We start from the raw sequence: 19,259 nt of genomic DNA on the forward strand, positions 1-19,259 counted from the left end.
ACAACGTATGACTCTTATTTCCTGACAAAATGGTTAATCAAAACTCAGCAATACTATTTTAAGTTTTCATAAATTCTTCAATGCATTTTACATACAAAGTACCTCTTCTTCCAAATGAAATAATAAATTTATTTTTCAAGAAAAAAAATCACATAATTTAAAGCAAAAAACTAAAAAGCTGTATAATAAATATTTTAAATACATTGGGGCTTTTTTAACTGTTCAGTGACAAAGTCAATGCAAGAACATATGAAATTTAACTGATCTGTTTTTAACCTAAGCAGCAACAGTACAATATCCTAAAAATGAATTAGCACTTGTGTAATCAATCACATTAAGTATCTCATATGTTTTTTTATTTTATTTTTGTAAACAGCTTAATTGAATTTTCTTGGAATCCTTCTCATCTTTTAATTTCAATTTAATTACGCTGTAATTACAAATCTTCTCTGTCATATGCATAGTAAACCCGTCTCATCTCTGTCACACTATATCCTAAAGTTAGCATTGCAACTTCTTGATACAGAGCTTGAAATAAGAGCCTTCAACAGTTCAACATGCTACAAAATAAACTTTTAAAGGTGACCAGGGAAAAACCAGTAGGAAAACAAGAAATGCCATATACCTATAGCAAGTAGGTAGAAGAAGGCAACTACATTCAAGGTTATCATTACCTCCATCAGTATTTTCATATTGCCAGACAACTGCAAATGTGGTGGTTTAAGATGTCATCGAATTAACTCCATCCATGTGGCTCTATCACTTCTGAAGTGACACAAGGAATGCCATTGCAAGTGAGCTTTTGCACTTCTACAGCAGGCAAGGTGAGGTATTCGGTGCCTTAATAAGCACAGCACCACTAAAATGTATCTYTGAAGTATAACACAGCTCCACCAGGCCTATGACTTTGCGAAAGAGAGGACMGCACATTTAGGATTTGCCAGCTGTCTTCCTCTGATTACCACTTCTGTTTCTCTGGAGTAAAATACAACACAAGTTCACTAAACAGCTAAAGGAAATTAACCAAAGCCAACAAATACAGATTCTGAGAGAGTAAAGTTACSTTTTGAATTTTGTGTATATATGCGAACTTACATCCTCTATTTGCTAAAATATAATAGAAAAAATGTTGATGCTGTGGATAACACTGCAGTCAGGTGTACTTTACGTGGGTCACTGCCATCACTTAGTGAATGCACACCGTAATTTTCYCAGCTGTATTTAACAAACATTATAGTTTATTATCAAATTTACACTRCACTAACATTTAACAAAGCTGTTAATTCTAGAGGAAATCAATCATACTCAAGAAATATACAAGAAGTTTGCTACAGAAAAGGGTTTAAAAGGAAACAGGAAAAAAAGAAAGAGAATAAAGAGAATAAAGAGAAAGAAGAAGAGTAATAAAATGGATAGACGAAAATTACAAACCTTAAAAGAATTTGAGGATTCTGAACAGGATAAGATTTGCAGTAGTATTACAAAATAGCACGGGGAAATTATCTCTGCTACTGTTGCRAAGTATGTAACTGGCTTCCCAAGCAAAATTCATGAATTAAAATACATAATACATCATTTTACTTAACAATTGTAAAAAAATTTCCTTTACAATTGTAAACTTCATACCTTTAAAAAAAGAAACAGATATCTGCATGTGTAAACAAACACACAAATATTTTAATATGCTTTGATTAGCAGCCAGATATAAAACTAGCACTAATTAAAAAAAAATTAATTTTAATTGTAAGACAGTATAGGATGAAAACTAATCCCAAAATTCAAATAATTTATAAAGGAATATCTTGTAGCGGATAAAAATAGAATTTTTATTTTAAAGCCTCCAAAATAAATTAAATGTCTTTTCTAAAAAAACACTGAAATTAGGTGGATTTTCCTGCTTACAGGGGACATAAAATGACTACATCCATTGAATGCTGAAAGCTCAAGGTCTTCTCAACTGTTTGATTTGCTAAATATTATGCARAATATTCAAAAGAAAAGCTTCACAGTTGGGAAGAAACTGCTTTCTTTACTTCAGTTATAGCACAAAAGATAAGAGCGGAGAAGAGTGACTAAACTAAATGACAACGTAAAAACTCTTTCTCTTTCAGGCACTTTCATAACTCTGAAAATAACAYGTTCAATTGTTTGTTTGAAAGGCAAAAATCCTTCCCTTCAGGAATTCAAAGTTCAAAAAATGGAGTATACTTTTAAACAAATCATCACATTTTAATTACCTACACTACGATGCGATGGGGCCCCAAGGAGAAATACGCTGTCTCAAATCCCTCCCAACCATAACCATCCTATGACTCAGTTCCTATAACAACCTTTCTGGAAGGCATCGGGTTCCTGGCACAGTCTATACTTTGTGTGAGTCCTTGAGGAGGTGACCCTTCACAAGGACACCTCATCTCAAGGAAGCATCAACCTCCATTTGTGCATGTGACGGGAGCAGCACTAAACCAAAGGCAACAAAACAACAGAACCACAGATCAGCATACATAATGCAGTCTGAATGAGGAATGTCACACCCAACCCAACTGTAGCACTGAAGAGAACAGACATCAGCTTCTTCGAAAAAAATACTGAAAATTAAATCTAAACAGTCTCAGGGCTGTTTTTTCACATCACCAGCTTTCATCAGAGCCTTAATAGCTCTGGCCCTCATCTCGAGCTCCAGAAGCTCAAGCTGTTGTGCTGATGGCTGAACATCTTCTGATGGAGGAACAGCTAAGGTCGCTGTTTTGGGCTCCTTCGGGCTGGACTCTGCCAATCCCAGTATCTCATTCACACTCTTCTCAATGTCCTTCTGAAGRTCATCTATCTGACCAGCTCCACTTCTGACAGTGCTTTCTTGCACATCYGGGCCATCTTCTTCATTGCATGGACCTTCTATGTCACTGTCATATGCATCTGCATTTATGCTGAGGACATCGCTATCTTCTCCTTTGCCTGTAACACAAACATAACAATCACAGAGCTGCCTAACAATTTTTTTTATCTCAACTTACAAAATTACTTCTGCTCAAAGAGTCACTCTGCAAATTAAGAGAATGGAAAAAAAAAAAGATCTGTAAGACAACCAATTCCTCTTGTTTTTCTCTTCCGACTTTTAAAGCTGAGCTAAATTATAGAAAYGTTAACATATTTTTATGACAATTAGAAGGAAATGTATTATAGCAAAGCAGCAGTACCAGAAAAATTTATTCCCTCCTATGCAGTTACATGATATATTTTCCTAAATAAAATGTCATAATATTTTATATCAAAGAAAGCTTCTGAAGTGCAAAACTGATTATTGTTTATTACCTCTTAAGTCAACCTAATTTTCAGAACGCAACTTCAAAAATTACACTCAACTATCTCATGTATTTTAAGAGGAGTGAGACACACACTAAAAATTAGTGTGAAAATTAAGAGAAACTCCACTTATAGTGCAACTTCTCAGAATTTTTCACAAGATTTCCAGATGTTTTTAACTCAGCAGAAACGTGGAATAATTTGTGGCTTTGGCTTTTAATGGTGGCTGAAAGTTGGAGTTTATATATATACACATTATTTACGTATTTTTATATATATATTATTGTTAAAATGTAATTAGAAGAGGCAGTGTAACAAAATTAAAAGCAAAGCTCTAACAGAACCTGACTGTTCTCTCTAATTTGCATACAAAGAAACTTGCTTTTGAYATACTGGCCTCAGAAATTATTACCCCTTCAACAGCTTYTGCATCCGTACAAAAACTCATAGTAGGATTGGKTCCTGCTTAAAATCATTAATGGATATTCAGATGATGGCAAAGTTAATGATTATAAAGACTTTATATTTCCTTTTGGTAATACCATTGTTACCACTTGCCCAGGAAAAGCAAGGCTTTAGAAAAAGGTTACTCTTTTTTTAATGTCATTTTAATATGCTTTTTGGTACTTGTATGCATTTTGTTTTAATACATAAAAAGTGCCCAAAAACCTTTGGAAAGACCTATTTATTTTGGGGTTAAAACATTTCTGCCCAAGTGTGTGTGGGGAAAAAGAAATCCATACTGACTAATTACTAAGCTATAAATACAGTGTCTCTACTTAAAGAACAAAAGRAGGGAGGAAAGGAGTATCAAAATATGTCAAAATGGCTTTATAAACAATAGCAACAATTTAAAACATTAGTCCAAGTGTTCTATTGATTCAGTATTAAAGGTTTTTTGCACTACAGATACAGAAAAAAAGATACTTAGTTACTCACTCCTGATCACACCGCACCAGGCTATGACTGGTCACAGCATTAAAGTTCAGATTTAAGGATTCTGCACATTCACCCTTGGAATGCACTCCTAATTTAGGATCTTATATAGTTATCAATCCAGTACCTCATAACACTGGTCTACTGGACCACAAAAAGTCACCATAATACCGATAAATATGTATGTTTAGAAACATAGAAAATTAAGGTATGTGGCACCTCCAATGTTCCAATCAAAGCTAACAGGAAATTAAGTTAAGTTCATGAAATCTCTGATAACACACATAAAATAAGTTTACAGATAACTTTTTGCCTTTATTTTTCACAAGATAAATCACAATTTTGAAGCAATAAAATCTGAAAGCCTAAAATATAAATAAAGCTATAAAAAATCCTCCTCACAGCAACATGTATGAAAAGTACTTATCAGGAGAACATACAAGGGTATTCTTTGATCCTAAGTAGTCTTGCCCTGTTTCCACTGTGACAGGAACTTCARGATTAGTGTTTCAGCTTCAGATGCAAATTTACCTATTTTCCCACACCATTTAGTCAACTTTGAACACTATCTTTTTAACTTCACCTTGCAAGCCACAATGTACGTGAAAGATRAGAATGGTAAACAATAGAATTAAGAAATGTTAATTTTCCTGTCTCGGTCCATAGTAACAGTCAGTATTTACCTAACAWGCTGGCCAACCAAGCAGCATTTTCATGGATCAAAAAAAACAGGTGGATCAATGGTTCAAGTTCAAAGCTTGAAACTTAACCTCAATGCCTGCTCATCCCAATTTTCTACCAAAGTTAAACTGACCCATACTGAGTCTGGCTGGGATAGAGCTAATTTTCTTCACAGMAAACTGCATGACGCTGCTTTTGGATTTGTTTCTGAAACAATGTTTGTAACACACCAGTTTGGCTACTGCTGAACAGTGCTTGCACAACCTCAGGGCTTTTTCTGTTTCTCACTGACCCTACAGAGAGCAAACTGGAAGTGTGCAAGAGGCAGGGAAAGACACACAGCCAGGACAGCTGAGCCGAACTGACCTAAGGGATATGCTCCATTGTACAACACTGGCATTTGTCTTCCCAAGCAAAGTTATGCATGCTGAATCTCTGCTTTCCAGAAAGTGGCTAAAAATCTGACTGCCAACGCATGGTCGTGAATAAATCTCTAATTTTGCTCTGTTCCCRTGCATAGTTCTTGCTTCACTTATTAAAAGGTCTTTATGTTGATTTATAAGTCCTTCTAATTTTGTTTTGCAGATTGTCTCCTATACTGCTGGCGGGGGTCAGCCCACCATAGGGCTCCTTTTGGAATTAATTGGTCACATTAAGAAGATATAAACTATTAAGTCATTCATATCTATTCCAGACCTAGWATGGACAAGAAGCTGGGCAGAACCCTTGGGTACTGTTCAGAACTTGGAAGCTCCAAAACTGTGTAGTACACTGGTCATACAAGCTTTTTGGCCTACAGATGTTTAATGAGCTAACAGGCTTTATTTCCCTGTTTTGCACCTGTCTTTTTACACAGTAATAAGGATCATAGCTGGCATTGCTCATTACCTTTTTTATTTTGATAAATTAATTTTTCCTTCCTCCACAGTTGCAAAATTAATTTTAGCATGCCTAATTCCATTTTAAAATTTTATTTTATYCAACTCTTCTTATTTTCTCATTTTCTCTTCTTTTTCCAACAGCTGCTCAGGTTGCAGTGCAGCCAAATGACTGGAGTTATACTTTCTAATTCATAGTCATATTCTGAAAAGCTCTTTAAAGTTAACACCTTGAGTGGAACCACTATTATAGCCCAAAACCATCATGACACACTGGTTGATTAAGTCATAAAAAACAACAAGGTAATCACCTGCAAYAGTCACCCACTCCCTCTGATAACTCAAAAGTGGAAGAAATCTGTAGGAAATCTGTCAGTTCTAAGGTTTCTCAATATAACACAACAAGCAATTCCTCACAAAGTCATGGCAACTCACTCCTAAGAGTTTTGATGCTCTTATTATGTTTGACCCTTTCTTTTTCCATTTAACTGTTCTCACTAACTACTTCAGAAAAGGAACACGTTTCACATTATTCCAAGATACATCTTTTAGACAACATTCTGAATTGTGAAATACTAGTTGGAAGAAGCAAATAAAGTTAGATCTTTGCAAAAAAGAAATGTAATTTAGAAGAATTTGCAACATTCTTTCACTGGAAGAGCTATTTCTGATGTTTCTGCATACAGCCAGTCCAAATGAAAATAAACAGACCGAGACAAAAACAGCTACAGTTCTAGTTCCTCAYGCACAAACTAACACTGGCAACTGTTAAATGTGCTGATTTAATGCTTGGAATGAAACAAATRCTATTGCAGGCTAAAAATACCATTTTCTTGTGCAGAAGGTACAAATGTCCAGCAATAACTTACTTGCCTCTGAATTTTCTGTTCTGCCCATCACTGTAGTACTTGATTGTCTCACACGCTGGTTTTTTGCATTTAAAAAGAGAAAGTACACAAGACAAAACATTCATTCTCAATGATWTGAAAATTTGAGTGTGTACTTCTACCTGCACTGACTTCAAGTAAAATAAGCCAGCTAACACAAGCGATGGGTGCCAAGCACCATTTAATTGGACCTCAGCTCTGTAAAATCAAACATGGTTCCAAGACTGAACAAAATGACTCAATTACAAGCAGTCCTTTGTCAAACAGTTRCTATAATGGATTTCCATGAATGCAGAAACAGAGTACAGTAGACTCGGATGACCAGCTCAGTGTAAAGTAAAACTCACACACATTTCAGTAAACAGCAACAGYAGTATTGGCAATTACCTAAATGACTGAAGTTCCCCTTCAGCTGAAAAACTAGATATGAAGGAGCCACATGAGCTCTGCAAGAACTTCAGTCATGTTCCAGAARCTCCACTAGAAAAATTGTGAAGAGCTGCAAATTACTTCTAGCCACAAAGAACTTCCATTCCGACAGAATTAAGGAGACAAAGTTCCTAGAATGTTKTCTTCAATGTTCCCTCCATCTTTTTTGGAATTGTGACTGCAGGAGAAGTTGTAACCTTATACAAGCTGATTTCTAAGAGGATCCTTCTCTGTGGTTGCAGCTACTATTCACAAGAGAGCTGTCAGCTACCTGGAATTAGTCACTGGCCAACATCAAGAACATAGAATTTCAGCTTTCTTTACTACATACCTTGTTTTGATTCCTGACCTTCCAGCTTGCTGTCTTCTCTCAGAGAAGAAGTTGAGTCTATGCTATTGTCCTGTCTGGAAACAATTAAGCACACACTTTAATCACCATCGTTTACTATTTAATAGAATGTTTTTAAGAAATGAAAGAAATTATGAGGTAATAGGCCAATAGCCAGCAACAGCAGAAATTAAGGGAGAAGGAATACCCAGAGAGCTAATCTGAGCACTAAAAAMCAAACTTTTTTTGGTTTGCCTTGTGACACACAAGAATAAAGCAATTATTTCCTTCATATCCTTGCCCTTTTAGAGTAACAATTCTCAGTGGTTAGGACTGAGAAACTAAAGCTGAYTGATTACAAAGGAAAACCTCATCACATGAGGAGATTTTCCGTAAAAGTCAATTGTGACATATGTTAAAAATTTGGGAAAAYTAGTTTTTGCTACATTCAAATACTATTTACTGTCTTATTTTAACAGTAAWATGGTATTTTTCATGAAATTATGATCAGCCCATCACCATCCATGCCTCCTATGTCACAATCTTATAGTTTTACAGAGACTTTTAAAAAGGAAACTGTTTACAACTCAACTGTTACAATGTATCCACTACCTGCATTTTTCTATTTCTCSTATTTAAAGATTTCTACCCCTGGCTCACAGTGTTTCAGCTCTTTACAGATGGGTAAGGAAGAGACATTCTGTGAGACGTTAATGCCCTTCACATACTTCACACATATTATTTACACAACCTGTGAAAATAAGGCAAGACATACAGGAAGAACACAGGTGGAATGATCCAGAATCACAGGAAGAGTTYAATTGTCACATCTGGTGAATATTTTGACCAGAAGAATAGTCAAGTTCCTACATTGAATGTTGGTGTGTCATTAGTTCAATCTATTTTAATATGGAATCAATGCAGCTATCCTGCCCTCAGAAGCTTAACAACACTATAAAAAGAAAGCAGTATTCTGGTATCACAGACRTAAAGACAATGACTAACAACTTCTTTTTCAGTAACGGCCTTTAGGGTCTTCCTGACAGTGAATACAGATCTATTTTCCACATGCTCTACAAGACGGGTTTTTTCCATGTGTCCAATGGTTTTATTAGGAGGGGGAGCACCATAATATTCCTAGCTAACATTGTCTGAGAGACAATTCTTTTCATTTCTGTTTTCTCTTCTGCAGTGGCAAAGGCTGCATATCAACAGGCTCTCCTTTTTCTCCCACTTTTTTCTAGCCACTGGCACATAAATGCTTAAAGTTTCATGCAATTGATTGCAGAGAATAAACAGGTCAACACAGCTGTCTAGTGAAGGCCCAGACCTGGACACCACAGTCCATCCTGCCTATTTATTTAACCATATGGCTACACTAACTCTTTCACCAAATAAGATGACCCTAATCTAAATATGCCAGCAACTGCAAAGGGTACTACAGGTCACAGAGGCCTGCACAACTGTGCTGCCACAAAAAAGCCAGAACGAAAAATTCCTCCAGGATTTTCAGTGCCATACAGCTGTATGCAGATGCTTGTAATTCACCAGCAAACTTCAAGCTAGACTAGACAACAAGAAGGATCAGAAGTCTGGGAGCAAGGTATCAAACAGACAGTAAATTCTGAGGCCAAATTCCAAAGATAGACCAGGTTCTGAGAGTAGGGAAACCAGACAGACCAGGGAAACTGAGGGACCATAATATTACTCCAGAGATTGACAGCATCAGCTACTGGGGAAAATCAAAAGCCTGCACTTGGCATCAGAAAGGCCTGCATGCACAAGATCTGAGAGGCAACTGGACCAGGGATACAGATCTTGTGGGCTTGTGTGTCAGCAACTGGGATGAGTGTGTCAGAAACTGTGGATTTCAGACCAGCTACTTGTCAGCAGATATGGAAGGAACACCTGATTTTCTGGCCTTTTTTTAATTTTCTTTTTAAGCAACTCATAAAAATTTTTTACTTAACTCTTGACCAAAAATAGGTTGTGAAATGCCCTGATCATCACTAAGAGCAGAACCTGCTTAGGCTGCCACTGACCTTAGCACATCCTCCTTCACACACATGCTTCATCATTTTGAACTCAGTAGTCATCTCTGCATTGCACAGCCAAGTGCCACATGAAAAAGCCAGATCTTGCCCCAGTAGTATGCAGGCAATAGATGGCACAACTCAGGTATCACCTTGAAGTCTGATGAGGAATTGTAACCATCTCTTTGCGAGAAAACTCAGWGATATCCACAGTTCAAGCACTGGCTGTGAAATTATCCATAGCCATTGTAATAGCCTTGTGAAAAAAAGCTATCGATTTAGAAAAAAATCACACATCGAAACTTGCTGTAAAGTTTCCTCCTGATCACTTATCAATAATTACAGCAAACCCACATTCCTTTAGAGACTACCTACTGTGAGCAAAGGAATTTTGAGAATGCAATGGTTTTACAACATGTTTTACTGTCTCAGAGTTGCTTGGGTTCAACTGAATTGCTGGTAAACCTTCATGACTTTGTTTCACAGGCAGGCATTTTGCACCATCTACTGGCCCAACATATGCACTTTAAGTTCACAGCTGAGTTTGGCTTTTAACTTGTTAGCCTTGTTTTATCTGTTAGTTTAGTTTTGTTTGTTTGCTAGTGAATATTTTTTCCTTAATTATCTGTACAGTGGTATACATTTACGAAACGGTAGCACAATACCATGTCTTCAAACAATGGGAGCAGAAAATATACTATTCCAAAATTAAGGGACAACAAACAAACTTAATCCTCTCTTCTTTCATGTTATGCTAATAAGTGACAACAATAATTACAGTAATCTAGAGTTTCCCCTTTTTGTTGGCTTTTAAAGGTATTTCTCCCTCAAAACAACAGTTAAGTCCCTCTTCCAATCAATAAACTCAGTATTTTTAATTTATTTTTTTCAGCATGATCTTTTCAGCAGAAAAAAGCTAACCAAAGTTACAATTTGTTGACAACAAATATTGTAAATTTAAAATTACCTTACTCTGCGTAGAGCATGCACTTCAAGTTGGCATGCACCCCACCAGTGTAATGTTTAACTGGGCTCACACTCATGGCGTCTGTACACAATTTGCTACAGGAATTTCAACAGCTGTCAAAGACCTCTGGGTCTGATGGTGATTTGGTACCAAACCCCAGTAGATTATGCAAAGTGAGGTAAGACAGCAGCAAAGATTAGGAAAAGAAGTACTGGCAGAGGAGCAGATGGATAAGGATTAACACAGTAGCTCTGCAATGCTGGTGACTGGGATATCAGATTTCAGTGGTAAATTTGAAAACTGGGGTTGGAAAACCAGAAGGAAAAGTTCTGAGGCAGAAAAATGTATCTTAACAAACCTGACTAGAAGAAATTCTGAAAGTCTGAAAACATGAGACAGTTGTGCTGATACTTTCCTTACAGGGCTTTTAGTTTTTGCTAAGAATCATTCACCTAWATCTCCAGTGAGACTTGAGATCAGTAACGCTGTTATTTTTGACATGATGCAYCTTCCTGAATTAAAATTTGCTTTTGTACTTATTTCCAGGTCTGCAAGTCCCAAGTTCTTGAAAGATTCTTGCAAATTTTTGTTTCAAGGATAGTTTTCAATGACAAATGATAATTAAAATAATTAACAGCAACCAATTAAAAAAAATAAGGGGGGAAAAGTCCTTACAAAGTAGCGATTCTCAAGAAAGGTATCTCAAAAGACAGATGCTAATCAAATAGTTTMATAAACTGTAAAAAGTCCATCAGTCCTGATACAGGTGAAGTTTGAGGACACCACAAGAACAGAAGGCAGTGAAGCAAATTAGCCAAATGCTAACGTGACTGTTCAATGACTCATGTAACCTGTTGTTTCAGTGATTCCAAATGCTCAAAATAACCAAATTGTCCTACAGGGGTAAATATCAGATGGCAATKGCATGCTTGTGAACAGCCCAGTTCCCAGGAGCACAACACGTTATAATAAGGCAAAACTTTAAACTGCTAACACTTCCAACAAAAAATAAGCAAACTGCACTTCTGACTAAAGAGCACTAAAAAAAACCTATAATTTTTGGAAAAGGAAATATTAAATTGYAAATTTTCACTCAGTGAAGAAAATAAGCCCATTAAGATTTTGAAGGCAAACGATCATTTACTCAGACACGAGAACATTGATCATTATAATGATATCACAATGCTTGTTACTTTAATAATGTTTTACTACTACTGCATAYAACTTACTTTCACTCCTTCTGCTGGAGGATATTTGAAGAGTCAATTCATGTAACCAAAAACAAATAGCTCATGAACATACTAACACCTCACGAATAAGATGGGAAGAATGTCTACTTGCTTTTGGAAGAAATTACTTGGCTCCTTTCAATCAAACATCTAACATTTTGTTGGAAGCCTAGTTTACAGTAGTTCTCTTGGTTTACAAGTATTCCATTGCAGATAGTAACACAGAAACAACAATAAAAATCTGAGAACTATATATTCAAAAATCTATACTGAGCTCAAAAGTAATGAAGTATGTGTATTACAACAGCACTTTTCAGTCACTGGCAAACATAAAGCAAACTGCTTATTCAGTTCTTCTGCATGGTTATTGCAGGATTTCTAGTGACAACATTGAAGAAGCTGGTGACAAAATAAAAGACCAAATGTAAGCATGTGAGCTTTTACATAGTTGAAATTTAGGAAAAGCCTCAGGACTTCCATTTCTGACAGCAGAATGAGGATATGTGAAAAAAAAAGAAGGAAAAATTCAATTTATGATTAGATGTGATACCATCTAAAAAGTTTCAGATACAGATCTGAACTTTGCAATTTTCCCTATACCTGGAGAAACTTCTCCAAATCCCTGCTATTTTTAGCTGGTACAGACACAAAACAGGTATTTAGAGACTGAGTCATTTACTTATTTAACTTCTGATTTCTTATAGAGGTATTGATTTAAGCTTTCTGGATTTCTTTTGATATATGCATATTGCTGATGGTTTGTTTGTTTAATTTGTTTGTTCAATGGGCACTAATGAAAGTAACAAGTGATGCTTCCAACCAATTACAACATTTTTGATTAGAGCACAACTTGCTGTTCACTTTTTTCCTTTCCGCATTTACAATTCCATGAAAACAATTAATGTAAGTCAGWTTTAAAACAAAAAAGCTGTAACAGAATGCAGAAGAAAGAAGTCATTTACATGAAAGCCAAAAGTAATGACGGCAGCCCAAGAAGGACCAACAGTGAGAATATAAACAGAGAAACTACCTTTTTTGTTATGAAAGGTCTTTTCTATTCCCAGGGCAAACAAATTCAATCACTYAAACCCAGATTACATTTATAAATATATTAATAATTAAGAACAATGAATACTTGGCATAGCAATGCAGTTTTCATTACTTTTTCRCAGTTGCACCTTGATCCTCTCTGGTGGCTGACCTGTTGCTGGCACAGTTTTCTAAAGTTTTGAAAACTTACATTTCTAATTATTTACACGCATTATAAAGAAGCTGATCTAATGCCCAAAGATTAGACCTACTTAGTAGAAAGGGCCTGTGACTGTTTACAATTGTARAAGTATAATATTGGTCTACTTACTGAGCACTGGACTTCAAGATWAATCTTAATTCTCATTTCCTCCTATCCCTTTATTTTTCTATCATCCAAACCACTTTTTTTGTTTTGTTCTCTGTTAGTCCCAGCAAACTGCTGAACTGATGAGCCAAGGCTCTCAGACAGCACCTACCTGTGCAGAATGCTATTTTTGAAAGGGAGAAGTAAATCCACAATTCCAAAACCAACATATATATCTTGCCTGCTAGCTTGGAGGGGTCATAAATCTTAAACTATCAAAATACAGATAGAAGAACATGGGGCACTTCAACCACTATTTGTCAAAGCAAGCAATCTGCTCTATAACTATGATCAACATCTCATACCTTTTTACTTTTTTTTACACAATCTCTCCTTGATTTTACTGTCAGTTACTGAAACCTTCCTACTTGACATGGGCGAATAGATTACCTTCAGACACCCACTAGTTAAAAAATAGTAAATCTTGATTCCTTTTGTTATTTTGTAGTTTTATTCATTCATTACTCTTTTTAACAGCTCAAATAATTTCAATATTGAAATTCAAGCAAGAATTTACCCAATCTACTGTATCTAAGGGTCATAAATACGCATCTCAAAAGCAGCTTTGAAATATCTCGCAGACTGAAATCCAGCAGCACTACTTCTGCCATGCAACTTGGACATGAAGAACATTGCACATATTTTGCAATAGTAAATAGCTTGTGAGTCAGGCCTTTTAAAGAAACCCAGTACTTAGGGTATAATTTTTGAATTTTTCTTCCTGCATTTTTAAACAGCTAGCAGAGGAAAATAAGAAACATAAGAAAACTAGTTTTTAAAGTTRACTAATGCTGACCTCATTCATAGATCAGGTAGACAACAAACAGCACATAGGATACATTAACAATGGGTTCCAAATGGAACCTGAGAAGAAACAGTGTCAGAGGGCATTAAAACTGTATCACAAGCAAAAAAAGAGGAACATAATTTTGTATAACTCCATTTTCTAGAACATTTGTACAAGGAGAAGTGAACAAAGAAAATTCCTTTAAGCAATAACTGCACAGTTTTTCTAAATCAAAGATAGGATCAGAAAGCAGGTCTCTGCTAAACAAAAATAATTACCAGAATATGAAAACTGGATCAMTACTACCCTTCCCATCAATTTGTTCTTATTTAGGAGTTTTAGATAAACTAACCAAACCAGCAGCTAGGTGTTAATTTTGTCTGCCCAATTCTGGTGCATTGTCTTGCACTGTCTCAGAGGTCTAACTCAGAAGTTCACTCTGATTCTGTGAACCAGCTGTAATCAGGTCACTACTGAAAACATAAAAGCTTATTAGTCTTCTAGAAACAGGTTAGCTTCATTAAATTTGATGCATCGTGTGTGATAACTAGTAACCTTCCTTTTCCCATCWTAACTTCCATAGGAACTATCAATGGATGAAATCCTGACAAAAAATGGTCYTCAAAAAACAGACAGGCATTTTAAGAAAAGGTTAAAAAGTGTTGTCTTTTACAAAACTGACAGATGCCAAGAACAAGAAACCACAAGCCTCTGTTCTTGAAACTCCACATTATGTATTACCCCCAAGAGAGTACATTAAAAAGGTGAGTGTCAGCGCTGCTTCTACTAGGGCAAGAATGAAGGACCAGAAAGAAAGTTGAAGAGAAYGGATAAATCTCAGCTGAATTGAAAATACCCCTACACAATTCACTGGCCTAAGTGGGAGAGGTTTAGGGTTTTAGCTGACACAAAGAGAATTAACCTAAATCACACCACTTCTGTTGCGGGACACAAGTGTGGATGTTTAATCACTACAACTCAGCTGATGGGTGGTATGTCACTAAGAACCCAATTATGTGCTCAAGACATGCTGAATGTCATAAAGTGAYAGTCATGTCTGTAAATTTAGTGCTTCCAAGTAGTCACAGCTCACTGTCATTTAACTACAGTAATTATTTAATTAAGGATATAGCAATTCRCTGTTTCAACAATACATTTGATCATTTCTCAGGAAAAATCTCTGCATTGTTTAGTCTCCTTAAATTAAGTGTAAGTGTTTTGTCTTTTACTCACTGACTGACTGAATCACCTCCAGTCTTGTCTCCTCCATCTGCCTCCTCGTCAGTATCAGAATCAGCTCCAATCCTTCCTAAATATACAGTTTCAGACATGAAAATTTAGGAAAGCGATATAATTAATACTACATAATTAGACTTACTGTTAATTATTAACTCTATGGCAGTCAATAGAAGAGGATTTTTCCCAATTAAAGAAGAAGTTCTAAAATTAGACTTAGTCAAAACCAAAACCCCTATCTGTGMATTTTCTGTTAGCCATGCATACATTTATACTGGACTACAAAAAATCTGATTAGCTATTCTTAGTAAAATATKGGTGCTAAAAATAAAGTACAGAATTAACAGCACAATACTCTGCAGCACTCAAACTCGAAGAGTTTCACTTCATTGAGAAGACAGCAATATTTACAAAAAAATTCTATATCCATTCAATATCCAGTGGAAGTTAAATARGGCTGTAAAAACCTGGAATGTCATATACTTAATCAAAGTACATGAACTGTGTGTCTTGGTGGAACTGAGCGATTAGGTACATACTAACATATACTTACTAGTCTGTGTCTGTAGATRCATATACATATATACTGAAGTAGCTAGAGAGAATGAAAATCTAATTGAGGCAGACTATTCTCTTGTGTAGAGTGGAATCTGAAASTTTCTTTCATACCTTCAAGTATCTTCAACAGCTTTYTTTCAGATAACAGCTCCAACTGCTCCATGCAAAGTCTTTTGATTTCATCCATGGAACAGTTCTAAGAAGACAGATAGACAGACCACAAGCTACTAAAAATTTCTGAGAAAAGAGTAATTACAAATGTAAGGAGTACTCTAACTGTAATGAGTAAAGAGTTAGCTTGGATTAAAACCTCTCCCACATTCTGATCTGCTTTGATGCAACTGCTGTAGAAAACCAAGCGTTTCAGTTTAGACAACCGCAAGAAAGAGCAAATGTGGGGGTTTTGTCCRAAAAATTAAGCAATACACACTATGAGTTACCTGACCTATGGCTTGGAGTTTTATTGCAGCTGCAACACTGAGCATCAGAAACACCAGACTGTATGTGTGAAGCACAGAACAGCAAACAACTGCAGACCTGGTTACTCCTAATTCTCCATCACCTGGGGTAGCTGGGTAATATAATTAAGCTTGCAAGGACCAGAGCCAACTATTGAATCCAAGTTCACAAACTCAAGAAAACACTGCTACTGACAACACACAAACAGCTGAATATCACAACACAGAAAATAAAGGGAGTATGTAAACTGTGATCAATTTCCTGCACTCAGTACACACCATACGATGCCACATTTTATTAGTATTTCAGTTACCTTCACATCTCATACCTTTTGTTGACATAGAGTGATAATTTCATGTTTTCAAATGAGCTATTATACCATGAATGAGTACCAWAATTAGGCAGTGCAAAACAGGTGTAACACTGATGATCATACTGTGAGTTTGGTCCTATACTAGCAGGCAGTATCCCTACAAACMCAGTAATGTCTTTGCTTCTAGTTTCTTGACCTCTTTTTCTTCTGCCAGAGATGAGAAATGGATGAGCCTGTATGCAATTTACCATGTGTTTCAAATGAGGAAGTCATGTCTCATATCAATAATACAACTTATTAGGATAAAAATTAAATGCAAAAAATACAAAACAAACTTCACAAAAATGACATTTCACCTGCAGCCTCTTCTACAATACAGGCTGCTAGCCTAATTTATTTTYACTACGTCCTATTTTTCACAAGACTCAGAAGGGAATTGTTCTAACCCAGTAAGAGTCCAGCTTTAGCCCACAGGAGTTACAGATTCAGAAGTTGTTTATCAAGAAGGGGCTTTATTTTGTTATCTCAGACATTACTTTAATACCATACAAAGGAACTCAGCTGACACAAAGAGAAATCAGTATTTCATTTACAAACAGCATATTAACTAGTGAACAACACTACTTAATTTACTCTTCACAATAATGAAAATCCTTTTGCATTTAACTAACCAGTAGAGAGGGACAGCCCAAATATAAACCTGAAGTTCAAAAATGGCTGAGCAGTAGCAAAAGAAGTAATCTGGAATAACTATAGCAAATCTTTAAAAAGTCTCACTTCCAGACACAAAACAGGGACACTTCCTTATCTAAGAAAGGTACTTGCCTTGATAGAAACTTCTTTAGTTGAGAAATATACAGGCAGCTTTTAAAATGTAAATGCATTTGAGAGATAAGTATCCTTTGTCACACAAGTATTCAAGATCATAAGTAGTGCATAAATGGTAAGTGTATTTTGGTACCTTTAAAGTATCAGGCAGCATCTTCTGTAGTTTCTTCTCTCCTATGACACAGAAACACTGCTGCAGCATTTCTTTTTTGTCCCCGATGTAGAAACTGACAGGTTTGAGTGATACAGTGAGATCTAATCCTCCTTCTTCTATATCACTGGGTTGTTCAGCTTCTTCCACTTTTTCTCCAGAGAGTAGATTGCATTTTGTTTCCTAAAACCAAGAATGGCACATTTTCTAGTGAATTAGAGAAGACACAAACTTACAGCTGCACCTGTACTTGCAATAATTTGCCTTTCATAAATCCAAGATAACTCTTTATGCAGACTTCTCAAGTTCCAAAGCTTCATATTGCAAGGTAACTGCATTATAGAAGTTCCTTCTTTTATTACTGAAAACATTCTTGAGCTAGGAAAACTTGTTAAAGCTTCAAGAGGCACAAATTACTAATAAATATTAACTGGGAAATATTATCTGCAAATACTTCGTTGCTGCTTATACATAAAAACATGCTTTAAAGCAGAAGAAATCCATCTGATTTGCCGTGCAGTTAAATCATAAAGTTCATCATTTACAGCAACCCTGCTAGGGTGGAAATTGACATATAATTCCCTGCGTGGCAGAGTTTTTGAAGAACTAAGAACATCCTCCATACATTAATGGATGACGTCTAGAATAAAATAAACTAATAATAATGGGAAAAAAAAMMCAAAAAAACAACAAAAATAAAACCCGACAGACAGAAATTGATTTTGTCAGCCTCAGAACTGACTTAGGCGCGCATGTCACAACCATTTTTGCACTCACACACCAATACGTCCTTGAGCAGATTCACAGTGCCCATAGGCATGACAACCACGACTGCGGCCACCCGAACTGGCGCTCCGCATCTCTCACCCCCGGTAAACACAGCCCGGCCTCCCGGGAGGCGCTCGGGGCTCTGCAGGGCTCGGCCCGCCCCCGCCTGTGCCTGCAGCCGCCCACCGAGCAGCGCGACCGGAGCGTCCGGCCTTCCCGCCGCCAGCCCGGGCAGGGACAGCGGCCCAGGATGCCGCGGGATCGGGACGCGCCCAGCACGGCAGAGCGGCACGGCACCGGCCACAACCCCGCGAATCCGCCGCGCTACCTCCGCAGCCCCGTGGCTGGACTCGGTGCTCCGCCGCTTCCTGTCGCTGCCGTCCGGCGCCGGGGCTCCCTCCGGGCAGCAGGAACGCGAGCGGCGCCGCTTCTTCTCCTTGGAGCTCTTCCTGCCCGGCATGGCCGCGCCGCCACAGGGGCGCCGCTTCCGGCGGGAAAGCGGGCAGCGCCCCCTGCCGGCCCGCGCGCTGCGGCCTCCGCGGCTGAGGGCGAGAGCGAAACTGCTGCCGCTCMCGGGCACAACACCCATTTACACAAATATCGGTGACCCAGCGTCTGGAAAACACGTCCTGTGAGGAGCGGCTGGGGGAGCTGCGGTTGTTTTGTCTCCAGAAGAGGAGAGACCGCATCGATCTGTGCAACGCCCTGAAAGGAGGGTGTAGGGAGGGTGTGGGGGTCGGTCTTTCCTACCGTGCCTGCAGTGAAAAGACAAGCTGAGACAGGGGAGATTCGGATTAGATATTAGAAAAAATAAATGCATAAATCACGGTCAAGGTGGCCATGCATTGGAGTAAGTTGCCCAGAGGGTGGAGTCACCATCCCTGGAGGTGTTCAAGAGGGGTCTGGATATGGTGTTGGTGATGTGTTTTAATGGTTCAGTGGTTACAGTGATGATGCTGGGAGGATGGTTGGACTTGATCTTAAAGTTCTCTTCCAACCTTGATGATTTTACAATGATTCTATCATTCTATGCCCTGTAACTACTGAACTTTTCCCTGGCTTTCAACCTGTTTCAATTGTGCAAGGACCTGC

The 19,259-nt window shown here is 37.4% G+C and overlaps 1 protein-coding gene across 1 annotated transcript; it reads right to left on the minus strand.

Annotated features, from left to right (window-relative positions):
- Positions 1-1,081: 1,081 nt before the first annotated feature.
- Positions 1,082-18,664, minus strand: CAAP1 (caspase activity and apoptosis inhibitor 1). Its single transcript, XM_057364970.1, has 6 exons — positions 18,496-18,664; positions 17,382-17,582; positions 15,760-15,844; positions 15,088-15,163; positions 7,446-7,519; positions 1,082-2,955 (listed from the first exon to the last, which is right to left on the minus strand). The coding sequence occupies exons 1-6, from the start codon at positions 18,625-18,627 to the stop codon at positions 2,612-2,614; spliced, it is 912 nt and encodes a 303-aa protein (XP_057220953.1). The 5' UTR covers positions 18,628-18,664; the 3' UTR covers positions 1,082-2,611.
- Positions 18,665-19,259: the final 595 nt, after the last annotated feature.

Source organism: Malurus melanocephalus, unplaced genomic scaffold (assembly GCF_030028575.1).
Source record: "Malurus melanocephalus ecotype Western Australia unplaced genomic scaffold, MMel_1.1 scaffold_45, whole genome shotgun sequence".
Taxonomy (NCBI): domain Eukaryota; kingdom Metazoa; phylum Chordata; class Aves; order Passeriformes; family Maluridae; genus Malurus; species Malurus melanocephalus.